General features: G+C 42.2%; 2 protein-coding genes across 9 annotated transcripts in view; both read right to left on the bottom strand.

Annotated features, from left to right (window-relative positions):
- Positions 1-230: 230 nt before the first annotated feature.
- LOC106585092 (DGCR8 microprocessor complex subunit) lies at positions 231-11,193 on the bottom strand. Of its 2 annotated transcripts, none has more exons than XM_082968505.1 (14): positions 11,052-11,193; positions 9,574-10,586; positions 7,158-7,326; positions 6,780-6,922; positions 6,178-6,547; positions 5,775-5,972; positions 5,497-5,598; positions 5,228-5,326; positions 5,006-5,108; positions 4,766-4,867; positions 4,577-4,683; positions 4,143-4,270; positions 3,823-3,936; positions 231-2,390 (listed from the first exon to the last, which is right to left on the bottom strand). In XM_082968505.1, the coding sequence occupies exons 2-14, from the start codon at positions 10,270-10,272 to the stop codon at positions 2,307-2,309; spliced, it is 2,418 nt and encodes an 805-aa protein (XP_082824631.1). In that variant the 5' UTR covers positions 10,273-10,586; positions 11,052-11,193; the 3' UTR covers positions 231-2,306. The 2 variants fall into 2 exon arrangements, with proteins under 2 accessions (XP_082824631.1, XP_082824632.1); XM_082968506.1 differs by having other exon boundaries at positions 4,766-4,866; positions 5,026-5,108.
- Positions 11,194-11,659: 466 nt separating this feature from the next.
- The window catches only part of tango2 (transport and golgi organization 2 homolog), a 57,490-nt gene continuing 53,226 nt past the window's right edge, over positions 11,660-15,923 (bottom strand). For 6 of the 7 annotated variants that reach the window (XM_014170608.3, XM_082968369.1, XM_014170607.3 and 3 more), the window contains 2 exons: positions 14,043-14,147; positions 12,496-13,453 (listed from right to left, as the gene is read on the bottom strand). In XM_014170608.3, the coding sequence (XP_014026083.1) occupies positions 13,333-13,453; positions 14,043-14,147 (226 nt within the window). In that variant the 3' untranslated portion in view covers positions 12,496-13,332. 7 annotated transcript variants of the gene reach the window in all.

Raw genomic sequence — 15,923 nt, 5'->3', positions numbered from 1 at the left:
GCTTGCCATGAGTGAATACTTAACTCAAGGCTTTTCATTTAATGTGGGTTCTCTGTAGATATCTTATAGTACAATTTGGGGCAGGATAAAAGTGAATTTCAGTTTAATTGCTCCTTGGTTGACGTCTTGATGCATCTATGAATTACAAAATAAAAATACCCCCCCAAACAAGCCCTGGTTAATTTGGGGACACTAATTCAGGTAGGGGTCATTTTAAGCAGGAGCCAGCCTAAGTCATGACAATTTTATTTGCATAAACCAATTTCACTGAAAGTCAGCGATCCCAAGTCGCTGTTACATACTTCATTTTCTAGGCAGCAATATCTCTAGCAAACAACTTGTTACAACTCTAAAAAGTGTAAAAGGCATATTTTCTTTACACACTAACACTTGGCAAGACAGAACACGCAAATATGTGGGCGGGGGGGGGGGGGGGTCATTCAATACAACAGCATTGTGCCCATGTACAATGGTGATTTCTGATCAGATGCATTTAACATTCAGGAAAAGCGCACAAACCGAATACTTAACACAATGAATGCACATCAGTTTATATTTTGTTCCAGCAGGTATTGCATCTTTATCCTTTCCTGTGTGTGTAATATATATATTTACGTATTGTATGCAGCAACCTACAGTATTCTATAAAAATGCATAAGACTGTATTTAAGCTTTGGTTCACACTGCTTCTTTAGCTATCGGATTTAATTATAATGACATGATCATATTTTGTTCGAGGTAAAGTGTGCCAACTTAATTTCCGTAGATTGCCTTATGCAGAGAGGATCGCAGTAATCCTACACAATGCTTGAAAACGTGATTGATCAGAACACACACACACACACACACAAACAATGATGGCAAACAAACCTTGTTATAGACGACCAACCCATTAAAACAATTCTTAATTAAAATCTGTACATGCTAAAGGCAATTATTCCAGAGCATCAAAATTAACGTCTTGTCGCATTATGACATCTTAACTGACTAAAGAAATGCTGTATCAGGAGGGGCTTGGTCAATCCATTTCCCTTGAAGGGGGACTTGGGCCCTGTGAGTTCTCTGGCATGGGAACCCTTCCTGGAATGGGTCAACTAAGGCAACATGTAGCCAATTGTTCTCCCATCTGTATATGGGTCCTTAAATTAATGCCTAAATAGTAAGTGTCTGCATGTTGTATTGTTTTGCTTTAGTTAGTCTAAAACAATTATGAAGCAGCTAACACCTAATTACAGAAAGAAAAGTCCAAAAGTATAGGCCGCCTTAAATATGTAACAACTTTACCTTGTATATCTCCTCAATGACTACAGTACTTCAAGCCCTTGTGCTTGTGTTGTCTGCAGTGCTAACGTGGAAACAAGATCTTAGCTAGACAGACCAGCCTTATCAGCTGTCCATTGATATGTTTCATCCTGTATATCCAGAACACAAAGGCAATTCAAATTAGTCCCTCTTAATGTCCATTCCATAATAAATTCAAAATGCATTTCTCATACTAAGAACATGAGCATGTAACAAGAAGTATGACTGGACTCACTGGAGTTGTGCAGAAAACTGCTTTTTTTTTTTTTCTTAACAGGTAAATGTTTCACGTGCAAATGAAAACGTAAGCTTGTCATTCTTTAGACGAAGCATACTCAAAAACCCTAATCACCATCCAAATTATACACATCAACAATATCCAAATTACAACAGCATATAAATTGGTTTTCCACAGCGTACCAGAATAGCAAAAGCAGACTGCAAACGAATCCCTTTGAATAGGCTATGCTTTAAGCATACAAGGAAACCTGCTCGAAATGTTCAGTGTGTCCAAAAAGTATGGAGTGTATTAGAAATTAAATGGCAACTATAAAACAGGGGGGGGGGGGCTAGTGATTTTCAGCAGTCATTACTACACAGTAAACAGGCTGACATGAACCATTGCTGTGGTTCATAGATACATGTCAAGTCATCTCAACCGGTCTGTCTGCAACCCCTGTGGTTCAATTTATAGAAGCGCTGCTGCGTAGAGATTGCATCAAGAGGTAGATGGTGCTCACTCTACTGTCAGTCTGCCTGTTAGTGCATTTGTCCTATTCTTACCCGAGCCACTAACAATGAACCATAAACACCTTGGGGGGGGTCAAATAAAACAGCTTGGAGAAACAGTGCTAAGATGACCACCTTTATAGTATAAATGTGTTGTATTGCCCTTTCACAATGATGCATAATTGGATGATAGTTTGGTGGTGTGACTTTTTATCTGACAGTGACTATGGCTACCATTGGTCAGTGACATGTTAGGTTGGTTGCAGTGATAGTCCCTAGACGTCAACAGTACAGAGCGGCTGACTGCCAGGCTGGGCTGACTCCATTATGGTCATCTTGGGCTTCTTCCTGGTTTCCGCCTGAAGCACAACAAAGACATCAGGGTTATATTTATTAGGGCACACCGTAGAAAAATGTTTTGCACCAGAAAAAAATACATTTACAATGAACAAATATATATATATATATGCAACAATTTCAAAGGTTTTACAGATTTACAGTTTATATACTGTAAGTAAATCAGTCAATTGAAATAAATAAATTAGGCCCTAGTCTATGGATTTCAAAAGACAGAGAATACAGATATGGGCGTGGATCAGAAAGCCAATCAGTATCTGGTGTGACCACCATTTGCCACATCTCCTTCGCATAGAGTTGATCAGGCTGTTGATTGTGGCCTGTGGAATGTTGTCCTACTCCTCTTCAATGGCAGTGCGAAGCTGCTGGATATTGGTGGGAACTGGAACACGCTGTCGTACACGTCGATCCAGAGCATCCCAAACATGTTAAATGGGTGACATGTCTGGTGAGTATGCAGTCCATGGAAGAACTGGGACATTTTCAGCTTCCAGAAATTGTGTACAGATCCTTGCATTATCATGCTGAAACATGAGGTGAAGGAAGAATGGCACGACAATGTGCCTCAAGATCTCTTCACAGTATCTCGGTGCATTCAAATTGCCATTGATAAAATGCAATTGTGTTTGTTGTCCGTAGCTTATGCCTGCACATACCATAACCTCTCCGCCACCATGGGACACTGTTCACAACGTTGACATAAGCAAACCAACTTTAAGAGTGGCCTTTTATTGTCTCCAGCACAAGGTGCACCTGTGTAATGATCATGCGGTTTAATAAGCTTCTTGATATGCTAAACCTGCCACATGGATGGATAATCTTGGCAAAATGAAAATGCTCACTAAAAGGGATGTAATCAAATTCGTGCACAAAATGGGAGAAAAGCTTTTTGTGTGTATGGAAAATTACAGGGATCTTATTTTAGCTCATGAAACATGGGACCAACACTTTACATGTTGCGTTTATATATTTTGGTTCAGTGTATTTCGAATTGGACAATTCAGGTAGTCCTTTTTGTCAATTCTCTACCATTTGGTGCCTAATGAATACACCGCAGAAATTGTCCTAACAGTTTGAACTGCTGCACCGAACTGAGGAACTTGCCTCGATAAAACATAATTCAAGACCATAATCCAGGCCACACTTACATACAAACATGATTTATGACAGCGTCTGAAATAAGGTACGGCTGGAGCAACCATACGAATTAGGAGTAACACGACAGTGCAGAGATATCGCAAACGGAGCAAAGACCAGAAGAATTTCAAGAGTGTCAGAGATCTCCCTGTTAGGTACCTCCATGTCCAACACTGGAGTCAGTGCAGCTTAGGAACCTGACAGGGTTATCAGACAGAGGTAGAACTCTAGTAAGAAAAGGCTCTGATTACACGCAGAGGTACCCAGAACCGTCTAAATTGGAGGTCCTACACTTACCCTCTCCTTAGCCAGTTTCTTCATCTCCTCTTGCAGTTTGTTCAGGATGTGAAGATTTGGCCTGTTCTTTTTGGCATACTGTTGAAGTTCAATCACACTCTTGTCTGAATTTTCCTGCGAAACCCCCCCCAAAAAAACAAGCCATCAGTTTATAGAAATGAGAGGCGCACATCTGGTTGAAAGCGAAGCAGCATATGCCATCAAATCAGTTTTGCTTCAGATGTGATGAAGTCTATACGACCCTAACTGACCTATGGGCCTCCAACAGCAGAGGAGCAGCTGTGCTGAGGTACAGTATGAGGTGTACAGGTAGTACCTACCTTCTTCACCATCTTACTGCTCTCTCTGCCGTACATGCGGAGCAGTGACCCCCAGTTCTTTACGTGGGGGTGCAGCATCTGTAGGATCTTCTGCGACGCCAGCTGCTTCCCCACACGCTTATTCTTGCCTGGAAAACAGGACATTTACATACAGAGCAGCAGCCATTAGTAATGCTAACTAGATTTACACTGCATTAACACAGCTCGGCTTTGAGCAGGGAAATTCTTACCCATATATAGTGTAGATACCCAAAGGCGCAAACATGGTGTTCAGAGTAAAAGTTTTCTGAATTCTCTATATATGGCTCTGACAAAAAACAAAGCATTTGCAATTAGTAATGCTGCTTTTACACTACATTAACACAGAGCGGCATGGAGCATGTTAGGTCTGGGACTTGCCGTGGTGACTGGAGGGTCAGTGTGGGGTAACTTACACCATCCACGCACAGTGTGCTTGCCACACGTCATCACATATTCACTCTTCTGGTTCTTCCCTGGGATCACCTCAAACTTGATGCTGGTGTCACCCATTCCATGGTTTCTACAGGGCATAAGAGACCGTTGAAATTCAAGGTTAACAAATGAATTTTGATCATGCTTACACCTCATGTCTCGAGTCTTACCTCTTAAGGCACTCGTGTAGAATCTGATATGGCGAGAGTAAGCCTGCTTTATTGGTCAGTTCGTACACCCTAGAATCTTCAATACTGATATGATTAAAATACTGCAGGAAACAAAAACACATGAATGGACATTAGTATTCAGCCAAATGATCAACTAGCTAGTAAAGTACAATGTTATAAAAGAGACATGTTATCAGACCAAACACGAAAAGAAGATAGATTTAATTAAAGGGCCTTTCCAATGATTGGCAGGCTGATACCTCCAGTTCATCCCCTTCTACAAGCTTCTCCTCAGATGTCTGCTTCACAAAGTCAGGGATGAGGATCTCCAGTGTGGCTCGAGCTACAGGGGAGACATCACTAAATAACCGGTTTCTGATTCTTTTTATTTATAGCTCACAGACAGCCTTTGCAGCTGCTTAAGAGGATAGAAATTCAAAGAATGATATGAAAGTACTGTACCAGCTTTATTCTTGGCAAGTTTTTTACTGCTTGCAGTTCCTGTGCCATATGTCACTCCGTCTATAATGACGGAGGCGCCAAAGGGTTCACTTGGGTTCTCTGGGGGAGATGAAAAAAGAGGACTCATTTGGTGCAAACGGCATAAAGGCCCTTTCTCAGGTTAGTGCTTTGGTGATGTGTTTTGTTCAAAGAACAACCTGTCACTTGGACAAGCTAGTTGAAAGTAAACATCATGGATGGGGAGAACAGAGACAAAAAGAGGGACTTACCACATTCAAAAAAGTTGTAAACAGGTCGGACCTTTAGGACACGTTGCATATATTCATGTAGGATGCAAACTTCAGACTTCCCATTTGGATTAATGACAAACTCTGAGAAAAATAAAAAAGGGGGAAAGAGTTGATGCAATTAGCTCAATACTCCACACTGAAATAGTTTGACTATGGATACATCCAAAATGACAACCTATTCCCGAAATAGTGTCCTACTTTTGGGAATAGGGTGACAATTCAGATGAAGCCTATGGTTCTTCTTCTGCATCCAGTACCTTTCTTGGTGGGGGTATCTGATACAGACAGAGTGATGAGCTTCTGGTTGGCAGGCAGAATGGGTCTCTCGGACTCAGCCTGCTTCCTCTTCATGTCCCTGTTGAACTGCCTGCGCTCTGCCCAGGTACGGAACTTCTTCACGGTCACTTGTTCAAAGTCAAAGCACTTCTCCAGGTAGCTGCGGAACTCCTCAATTTCTGGTCGGGGATTCAATTAGGGAGGGATATCGGTTATATTGTTGCTTTAGAAACCAAACTTGACGTGTTCTTTAGAAATACCCACCAACACACTATTATCCCCTACGTTCACAAGATATTAAACATACTATCCATCAGCCATGGCATTCAAAACTACTACCTGCTGGCAAGACAATTGCCCGTCATGGAGTGTGTTGACCCTTACCTATGGATTCATCTTTACACACCTCCACCTTGGCCCTGACCTGTCCCAGAGCCCCCTGGGCCATCTCAAAAGAGTGGGGCATCTTGCCGTGCGGGACAGGACACCTTTCTATGGTTCCTTCTGAGGCCAGGCCTGTCTCCAACTCTACCTCTCCATCCCCCAGGCTCAGACCAAGGGCCACAGTGGTAGGGTCCTCCTGGGCTGTGGAGTCAGGCTCGTCTGGTCTCTCCAGAGAGTCTGCCTCTTCCCCAGGCTTCACCGGAGACACCTCAGCGTTGGGTGTCACCTCTCCGTTCTGTTGCCTTTCCTCGTGATCCTTCATCTTCCTATAGTGCAAGCAAGGGATGCTACTGGTGGGAGGGTCGTGTTTCTGTACGCAGTGGCACAAGGGGTTTGGTTAGAAGTAGGTTGTTATCGTTGTTTGAGAATAGAGAAATAATGGACATTCATCCTTATTCCTTTAGTTTGATCATTCCTACCAAAATTGTAAATATTACACCAGTATTCAGTGTATAACAATGGGGTTCCTGACATGTTACTAACCCTCTAAAAGACTCAAATGTTAAGCAGTTTCCATCGGTCTTTTCACTTCCACGTCTTACCCTGATGCTCCCGGTCCCCAGGAAGTAAGGTCTGGACCAGGTCACTACTCTGGTCTCTCTGTGCAGGTAGACTGGAATGCCAGAGTTATGGAATGTCATGATCCATCCATCAGGTAGTGGCTCAGTGGGTGGACGCCCACGACCTGGGAAACACACACTCATCACTACACATCAGCGTCAAACACACACATCTGCGCCACACACAATACGACAACGTCTGCAGACAGACACGACTACACATCTCACACCATCAGTGTCCTCTCACAAACGTGATGTTATGCATTCATAAGATATGATATGAATGCATAACATCAATGTGTGTCAGGCTCAGATACACCGTTACCAAAGGCAGATCAGCGCCAGACATCCACCACTCACTCTTCAGGACTGTTTTAATTTTGGTCATCATGGGCTGAACGCCTCCCTCCCCGTCCGACGCGTGGTCACTGTCCGCTGCATACTCAGCAGCCCCCTCTGCCAGGCGCATCTTTTTGGGCATGGGCATGCCCTCCTCCAGCAGAGCGTCTACATCATTGTCGAAGTCCTCCTGGAAAAGACTGTGGTTGAGCGTGTGGGGGAGAATTGAGGGGTGGCGGCAGCACGAACCTGCCACGTTCTCCACTCAGTTAGGGCTACGCCATCTTGTCAGCACTTTCACAAGAGGGAATTTCAAGTCATGTTTGCAACCAATATCTGGCATGCATAACGAACAAAAGCTTTGGAAACAAAGTGGATGAGAGGAGATTCAAATCAGGTTGAACTTTTGAAGACACCAAGCATACCAACTGCACTACCGGTCAAAAAGTTTAGAACACATACTCATTCAAGGGTTTTTATTTGTACTATTTTCTACATTGTAGAATAGTGAAGACATGAAAACTATTAAATAACAGATTGAATCATGTTGTAACCAACAACAAAAAAAGTTGAACAAAAAATATATTTTAGATTCTTCAAAGTAGCCACCCTTTGCCTTGACAGCTTTGCACACTCTTGGCGTTCTCGCAACGAGCCTCATGAGGAATGCTTTTCCAACAGTCTTGAAGGAGTTCCCACATATGCTGAGCACTTATTTGCTGCTTTTCCTTCACTCTGCGGACCAACTCATCCCAAACCATCTCAATTGGTGTTGAGGTCAGATGATTGTGGAGGCCAGGTCATCTGGTAAACTTCTTGGTAAACTAGCTCTTACACAGCCTGGAGGTGTGTTGGGTCATTGTCCTGTTAAAAAACAAATGATAGTCCCACTAAGCGCAAACCAGATGTGATGCTGGTTAAGTGTTAAATTCTAAATAAATCACTGTCATCAGCAAAGCACCCCCACACCGTAACACCACCTGCTACATGCTTTACGGTGGGAAATAAACATGCGTTGATCATCCATTCACCCACACCACGTCTCAATGACACGGCAGTTGGAGGCAATCATCTCAAATTTCGACTCAGACCAAAAGGACAGATTTCCACCAGTTAAATGTTTCTTGGCCCAAGCAAGTCTCTTCTTATTATTGGTGTCCTTTAGAAGTGGATTCTTTGCAGCAATTCGACCATGAGCGCCTGACTCACGCAGTCTCCTCTGAACAGTTGATGTTGAATGTCTGTTACTTGAACTCTGAAGCATTTATTTGGGCTGCAAATGTTCCGGATTGACTGACCTTCATGTTTTAAAGTAATGATGGACTGTTGTTTCTCTTTGCTTATTTGAGCTGTTCTTGCCATAATATGGACTTGGTATTTTACCAAATAGGGCTATCTTCTGTATACCACCCCTACCTTGTCACAACACACTTGATTGCCTCAAACACATTTAGGAAAGAAATTCCACAAATTAACAAGGCACACCTGTTAATTGAAATGCATTCCAGGTGACTACCTCATGAAGCTGGTTGAGAGAATGCAAAGAGTAGGCAAAGCTGTCATCAAGGCAAAGGGTGGCTATTTGAAGAATCTTCAATATTTTGATTTGTTATATACTTTTCTGGTTAATACATGATTCCATGTGTTATTTAATAGTTTGTCTTCACTATTATTCTACAATGTAGAAAATAGTAAAAATAAAAACCCTTGAATGAGTAAGTGTTCTAAAACTTTTGAACAGTAGTGTATGTCAACCTCAATCTCAAGTAGAAGAGATATGGAATTTCTGCTGCTTCCATCAAGAATCAAAACTACGATGAACAAGCTGACATTTTATTCCGATGTCACCAGAAAAATGACTAGACACTATTACCCTTCTCACATTACAGAGCAAACCATACTGGGGTAACATCGTCACTAGAGCCTGACCGATATTATTTTGGCCCACCGACATCTGTTGATATTGGCTTTTTAAATCACTATTATCGGACAATAATTCCACCGATAAATAGGATAACAAAAATTAAAACTTATGATTATCTTAACACTGGCAGGCATTCTCATGATGCGTCACTCATTTCACAAAGTAAGAAATCAACAGTTGAAGCATATTTCTTGGACAATTGTTGGTTTGGATGGCAATTTATAAAAATGCAGTGTGGAAAATAACTATTTTTAATTTCCCCAGTGTTAAACAGTGTTTTAATTACGGCAGATATTTCAGTATCGATAAGTTCTCCCCACAAAAATCTTTCTGTATCGTTGTTACGCATCTTCCATAGTTGCTGGAACTGTGCTGGAAAGGACGATGTGAAAAGAATATCCAAGCCATTACGGTTTCGGGTCAGCCCTACAGTGTGAACAACGCACAAAAGATCAGTGAGTGGACAATGACAAGGCTCTGCAGAGGCAAAGACAGGGCCCCTTGGTTACATACCTCATATGAGTAATTCAGGTTCTCCTCGTCAGCATTCTCCGGTTGAACCACTTCCTCAGACCTGAAACCCCCCTGCTCCACATTCTCCGTATCCAGGAAGTCCTGACTGAAGTCCTCCAGCTCGTCCAAGACAGCAAATTCCACTTTGTTCTCCAGGTCTGCCTCCTCCCCTCTCCTCCCTGCACTGCCACAGACCATCCCGTTCCCCAGTCCTGAGCTACCCTCAACAGCCCCTAGCTCTGTATCGGCATCATGTAACTCACCATTAAGGCCCTCTGAGCTGGTCTCCCCTACACCACCACCCTCCTGACCGATCCCTGTGTACAGCACCTTCCTATCTTTGCTCCTGCTGCTATCTACAACGCTGACACTGATCTTAATGTCTTGTAGTAACTTAAGCTCTGGTAGGAACTTGGTGACAGGGGGCGCATGGCGGGCTGTTCTAGGGCACAGTGCGCTGGGTTCGGCCTCATCTGACAGGTTATTACTGAAGGTTATTGAGTCCTTGGCGAGGAGCCCCAGGTCCACTGCTGGGGTGTGTGTCTGTCCATCACCACCAGAGCTAACGTCCATTTCCTCTGCGTCACTGGACGTTTGCAGGGGAGGTGGTGGAGGCTGCGCTTTACCATTAAGGCCCTCCGAGTTTAAATCATCAGGTGGCTCCAACGGCAAGGGGGGTAATATTTCATCTATCTCCATGTTGATGATCTTATGAATCACTAAATACAACAAATTCTCTATGAGTCACCCTGACTGTTTATGCAACCTGTTCTTATAAGTATTTAGCTAAAATGCATGCAGAAGCACATTGCACAAGATTTCGAACAAAACAACTTCCCTGTGTTGATCATGTACCAGTGTTGAATATGCTAAGCTGACTACATTGTTCTTTTCATTAATGTAGACAGCTTTTTAGAATCACTGTCTCAATTATTGGAAATCACAATGCATTCAGCTTATATTACTCGGATCTAGGCACTGCGACTCCTCCACTGGCAAATCCTCCGTCAGAGCTAGAAAAAGAGACATGTCAGTCAATAATTGATGCCAAGAGAGCAACATTGCGGTGCAAAAACATGTAGCCAAGGCAGCTATGCACATTATGCAGCCTTTTTATGATGGCTTACTAATGCCAGCACCACAGGCCAAGCAGTGCAAGAAAAATCCTTCCTTGGTTGCAGAATGCTAACGTTGGCATGCTGTCTGTGCAATATATTTAGAAAACTGGATTCACCCTACAAAGTCATCTAATGCTAAAACTTTTGCTAATGGTTAGCAATATGGGGCACCTTCGAAACTGAACGATTTCAAAAGATGACAAATATGTACTGTCCTTCGACGCACTAGCCTAGCTAACTTTAGCTACCTGGCTAGCTTAGCTCAAACTTGAAGCTAAGCGGTTAAGCTACACAATTACGTGTCAAAATGACTGGGTTAAATATTAAACACAGAAACACTGAGCGCATTTGAACACTCACCTATATTTCATTTACGAAATGTTCTTCCCTCAGCTAGCTAACCTAAATTATTTTATTCTTTTAACGAGGCCAGACAGATCCCTTCCCCGTTCCGCCATCTTGCAGACAGCTGCAGAATTCTTCTGAAACACCACCCCCAATACCGGCATTTTGAAGATTGAGCGGTGAAGAGTCCAATCACCATTTAGTTCTACGTGGGCACACTAATCAACAACCGACAAAGGCAGGCCTTTGCCTCACTGCGGGAATAAATCGACCAATCAAACATTATAATGGATCACAGTTGACCAATGAGAACGGTAGGCACAATTGGGTTGCGAATTGCAGTGGCCACATACTGACACTGGGTGGCAATCATCTTCACCCACTGTCTTCACCAGTAACATTGTATGCAAAGTAGCGATCAGTGAAACAAGATAAATCATAATACATGAAACATTGTATGCAATTTTATCTGCATTATCTACTAAAATGAGAACCCTGCTGTTTCTAATCTGCATAGAGCCTCTGAACAACACTCATATATACCCATCGTGTTTACTGAAGATTCAAAAGTTTCAGCAAATTATATAAGAATCAATATTTAAACATAGAAACTGTGACAACCGTTGCAATGGCCACAGTTTTATTCAGCGACAAACCATACACGACATTGCGTTAATAAACTTGCGATTGTCTAATAAAATTGCCTGATCAGGTCTATTCTTGTAAGAATACATTACATTTGCAGTAGACCCTTTTCCAGTATACGACACTCTGACGTAACGCATAGATGCGCGCTACTCTTGGCGGCAGTAAGAAAGCCATCTGCGCCAATTCAACATAGCCTAGATTTACCGTTTTATTACTTGTAAACAAAATAACTTTTGGGGTTCTCATACGCTTACAATGATGCTTTGATTCTTGCTTTAACAATCGCTAAAATTATATTTGGTTGTGATCTTTGCAAAATAACTATTTTGGATGCAGCAATTGTTAGCTAGAATGCTAACGCTCATTGACATTGGCTAGCTTTTTCCTACAGCCTAAGAGCCATTTTACTGGTTGAAGTATAATCCAGTTGGTTTGCGATGATGACACCAACATTATATTACGCAGAACATTCATAAAAGCCTTAAAATCCAATTATAATCCAAAAGTTGTGTGAAATGCACTCATAAGCAACATGCAGCTAGACTTTTTTGCTGGAGTTCTATAACATCTCCCGTGTTCTGCAAACACAGAAAATGGTTGTATAAATACAGATTAAAAAGTACTATATTCACAATTTATATCAAGACACCAGTGATGTGGTAAACAGGTTTCTGTACTTCTATGGATACCGGAGGTCAGTAACATAAAACCATTGAAGGATCCTCATTGGCGGTACATCATCAACACAATTTGTAACAGTCACTCACAAATGTGAATAAGTAGGTAAGAAACAGAGACCGAACACTGCAGATGTGAGTGACAAAAATAATCATTTTAGTTTGTTTTCCTTGCTGTGAAATGTCTCTCCTATGCAGTATGTGGAACAAGGCAGGAAAACAAAGAAAAACACTTTGTTTACCACTTAGAAAAACATTTGAAGTGCTTTCCTGTGTTTTACTTAACAAGCAAACCTCGGTCGCAAAGTCAAAATCTGTGGCAATTATAACTATTATTCTACAAGGCAGGCTGTTACAATATGCCTTTATATTTCTGTCACAGGAAAGTTAAACGCCCGACTTGAGTTTAGGAAACCAAACCGGTCATTCTTATTACAGAATTTTAGAAGGATATTGATGGCTGCTGCTGCTTCTAAGAGTGTTAGCATTTTACACTTCAACTGAAGATACAAACAAACTTGGCTAGTTGAAGGCAGACTGAGCCACAAAGCCAGTGTTGAGAAAATAGATGCAATGTTAAACGTAAATAATTTACTTTGCTTATTAAATTACATTTGTTCTTTGGCAATACACTTAAGCACACACCTCAAAATAATATTTTAATCCAATTAACAAAATAAGAATAGCACCCATTATGTAGGATTTGATTAATTCACACTGTCCTATGTCTAAGTCAAGCTAAAACGTATTTCCCAAAGAAAATTGCATGAAAAGTGCAACAAATTATCCGAAAAAAAAGTGCAATCATTTGACTCTCTCCCACCTCCACCATTTTAAAATGGCAAATCAATCTTCATGTTCATTTCACTATTGTGAAGCCAGAGCTTGCTGTGGAAGAAGGAGGGATAGGGAGGCGGTTGGATGCAGAAAGGCACAGAGTGTGATTCCCATATAGCCCCATTTAGCTGTCTTCAGTTCTGGATTTTGAACTGGAAAGAGCTTGTGCTCCATTGGCTGACGTCACAGTTGAGCATGGTGCGCTCTGTGAAGGTCACGTTCCCTGATGCGTCTATTAGGATAATGGTATTGGTCCTGAAACAGGAAGACAAAACATCAGAAATAATAGAGGGGTGAAACAAGAGTGGCTTGTGCATTGCAAATATGGGGAAAACATTGTGATTCTGGAGTTCCCCAATCACCTTTCATAACCACACGACTGGAGGCCAGAGGGCAGGCTGGTTATAGATGAGATTATATGCACAAGGGGCTGTATGATGTATGGGGCATATTCATTATGCACCAAACAGAGCAAAATGGACAAACAAAAAGGTACTACCTGGATTTGTCCAATAAGAAACTCGTTTTCGTTCACAAAACGTTTCCCGTTTGCTACGCTGTGCACCAATGAATATGACAATAGATTTGTCAAATAAGAAACAATTGTTTTCGTTTTCCCGTGTACCCTATGAATATTACCCTGCTCTCACACCCCCCAGCACAGCCTTCCCCTCTGAGGGCAGGCCCCACATGACAAATGGGAGCGCTAATTGGTGAGACCATGACCACAGAATAAAATAACAACACTATGTAGGACATTGGCAAGGTTTATCACATAGGCCACTCTGTTATTATATTGTATCTCTGACTCTGGCCAAGCTAATTGGTGTCAGGGAGGACTGACCTTGTGCCGTAATGCGGGGAGCGAACACACACAGAGGACAGGGACCGGAGCATGTGGCTGCTGTACCCTTCACCCTGGCTCTCCTGGGCCGGGTCAGGGGTGTTCCTGAAGAATAGAGAAAGAATCCGTTCTCACTCAAACCTTCTCTTTACTTTTAAGAGTTTAGTAACAGAAAGAGTCAGGGATGTACAATGCATTCGGAAAGTATTCAGATCCCTTGACTTTTTCCACATTTTGATAAGTTACAGCCTTATTCTAAAATGGATTACATATACATACACACATACGTATATACAGTTGAAGTCGTAAGTTTACATACACCTTAGCCAAATACATTTAAACTCAGTTTTTCACAATTCCTGACATTTAATCCTCGTAAAAAGTCAGTGTTTTAGGTGTGTGCGAGCAAGGAGGCCTACAAACCTGACTCAGTTACACCAGCTCTGTCAGGAGGAATGGGCCAAAATTCACCCAACTTATTGTGGGAAGCTTGTGGAAGGCTACCCGAAATGTTTGACCCAAGTTAAACAATTTAAAGGCAATGCTACCAAATACTAATTGAGTGTGTGTAAACTTCTGACCCACTGGGAATGTGATGAAAGAAATAAAAGCTGAAATAAAATATTCTCTCCACTATTATTCTGACATTTCACATTCTTAAAATAAAGTGGTGATCCTAACTGACCTAAGACAGGGAATTATTACTCTGATTAAATGTCAGGAATTGTGAAAAACTGAATTTAAATGTATTTGGCTAAGGTGTGTGTGTGTGTGTGTGTGTGTGTATGTATATATATATATATATATATATAAAATTTATTTTTTTCTCCCCACACAATGATTCGTAATGAGCAAGCAAAAATAGGTGTCTAGACATGTTTGCTAATTTATAAAAAATGCAAAACTGAAATATCACATTCACATAAGTATTCAGACCCTTTACTCCAGTCTTCTTGGGTATGATGCTACTAGGTTGGCACACCTGTATTTGGGGAGTTTCTCCCATTCTCTGCAAATCCTCTCAAGCTCTGTCAGGTTGGATGGGGAGTGTCGCTGCACAGCTATTTCCAGGTCTCTCCAGAGATGTTAGATAGGTTTCAAGTCCGGGCACTGGCTGGGCCACTCAAGGACATTAAGAGGCTTGTCCCGAAGCCACTCCTGCATTGTCTTGGTTGTGTGCTTAAGGTTGTTGTCTTGTTGGAAGGTGAACCTTCACTCTGGAGCAGGTTTTCATCAAGGATCTCTGTACTTTGCTCCGTTCATCTTTCCCTCGATCCTAACTAGTCTCTCAGTCCCTGCCGTTGAAAAACATCCCCACAGTATGATGCCACCACCATGCTTCACCATAGGGATGTTGCCAGGTTTCCTCCAGATGTGACGCTTGGCATTCAGGCCAAAGAGTTCAATCTTGGTTTCATCAGACCAGAAAATCTTGTTTCTCATGGTCTGAGAGTCTTAAGGTGCCTTTCGACAACTCCAAGCGGGCGGTCATGTGCCTTTTACTGAGGAGTGGCTCCCGTCTGGCCACCACCATAAAGGCCTGATTGGTGGAGTGCTGAAGAGATGTTTGTCCTTCTGGAAGCTTCTCCCATCTTCACAGAGGAACTCTGGAGCTCTGTCAGAGTGACCATCGGGATCTTGGTCACCTCCATGACCAAGGCCCTTCTCCCCCGATTGCTCAGTTTGGTTGAGCGGCCAGCTCTAGTTAGAGTCTTGATGGTTCTAAACTTCTTCCATTTAAGCATGATGGAGGCTACTGTGTTCTTGGGGACCTACAATGCTGCTGACATTTTTTGGTACCCTTCCCCAGATCTGTGCCTCGACACAATTTAATTTACCACAGGTGGACTCCAATCAAATTGTAGAAACATCTCAAGGACG

Source organism: Salmo salar, chromosome 24, assembly GCF_965601325.2.
Source record: "Salmo salar chromosome 24, fSalSal1, whole genome shotgun sequence".
Taxonomy (NCBI): Eukaryota; Metazoa; Chordata; class Actinopteri; order Salmoniformes; family Salmonidae; genus Salmo; species Salmo salar.
This window is presented reverse-complemented; position numbering and strand designations above follow the sequence as displayed.

What these genes read in the sequence shown, in the direction of transcription:
- LOC106585092 (XM_082968505.1), bottom strand. Translation starts at nt 10,272, where the DNA reads ATGGAGATAGATGAAATATTACCCCCCTTGCCGTTGGAGCCACCTGAT. An exon ending in GCACACTGTGCGTGGATGGT is followed by an intron (nt 4,271 to 4,576) that starts GTAAGTTACCCC and finishes CCTGTTTTCCAG; the next exon opens with GCAAGAATAAGCGTGTGGGG. An exon ending in GCAGTAAGATGGTGAAGAAG is followed by an intron (nt 3,937 to 4,142) that starts GTAGGTACTACC and finishes GGGGTTTCGCAG; the next exon opens with GAAAATTCAGACAAGAGTGT.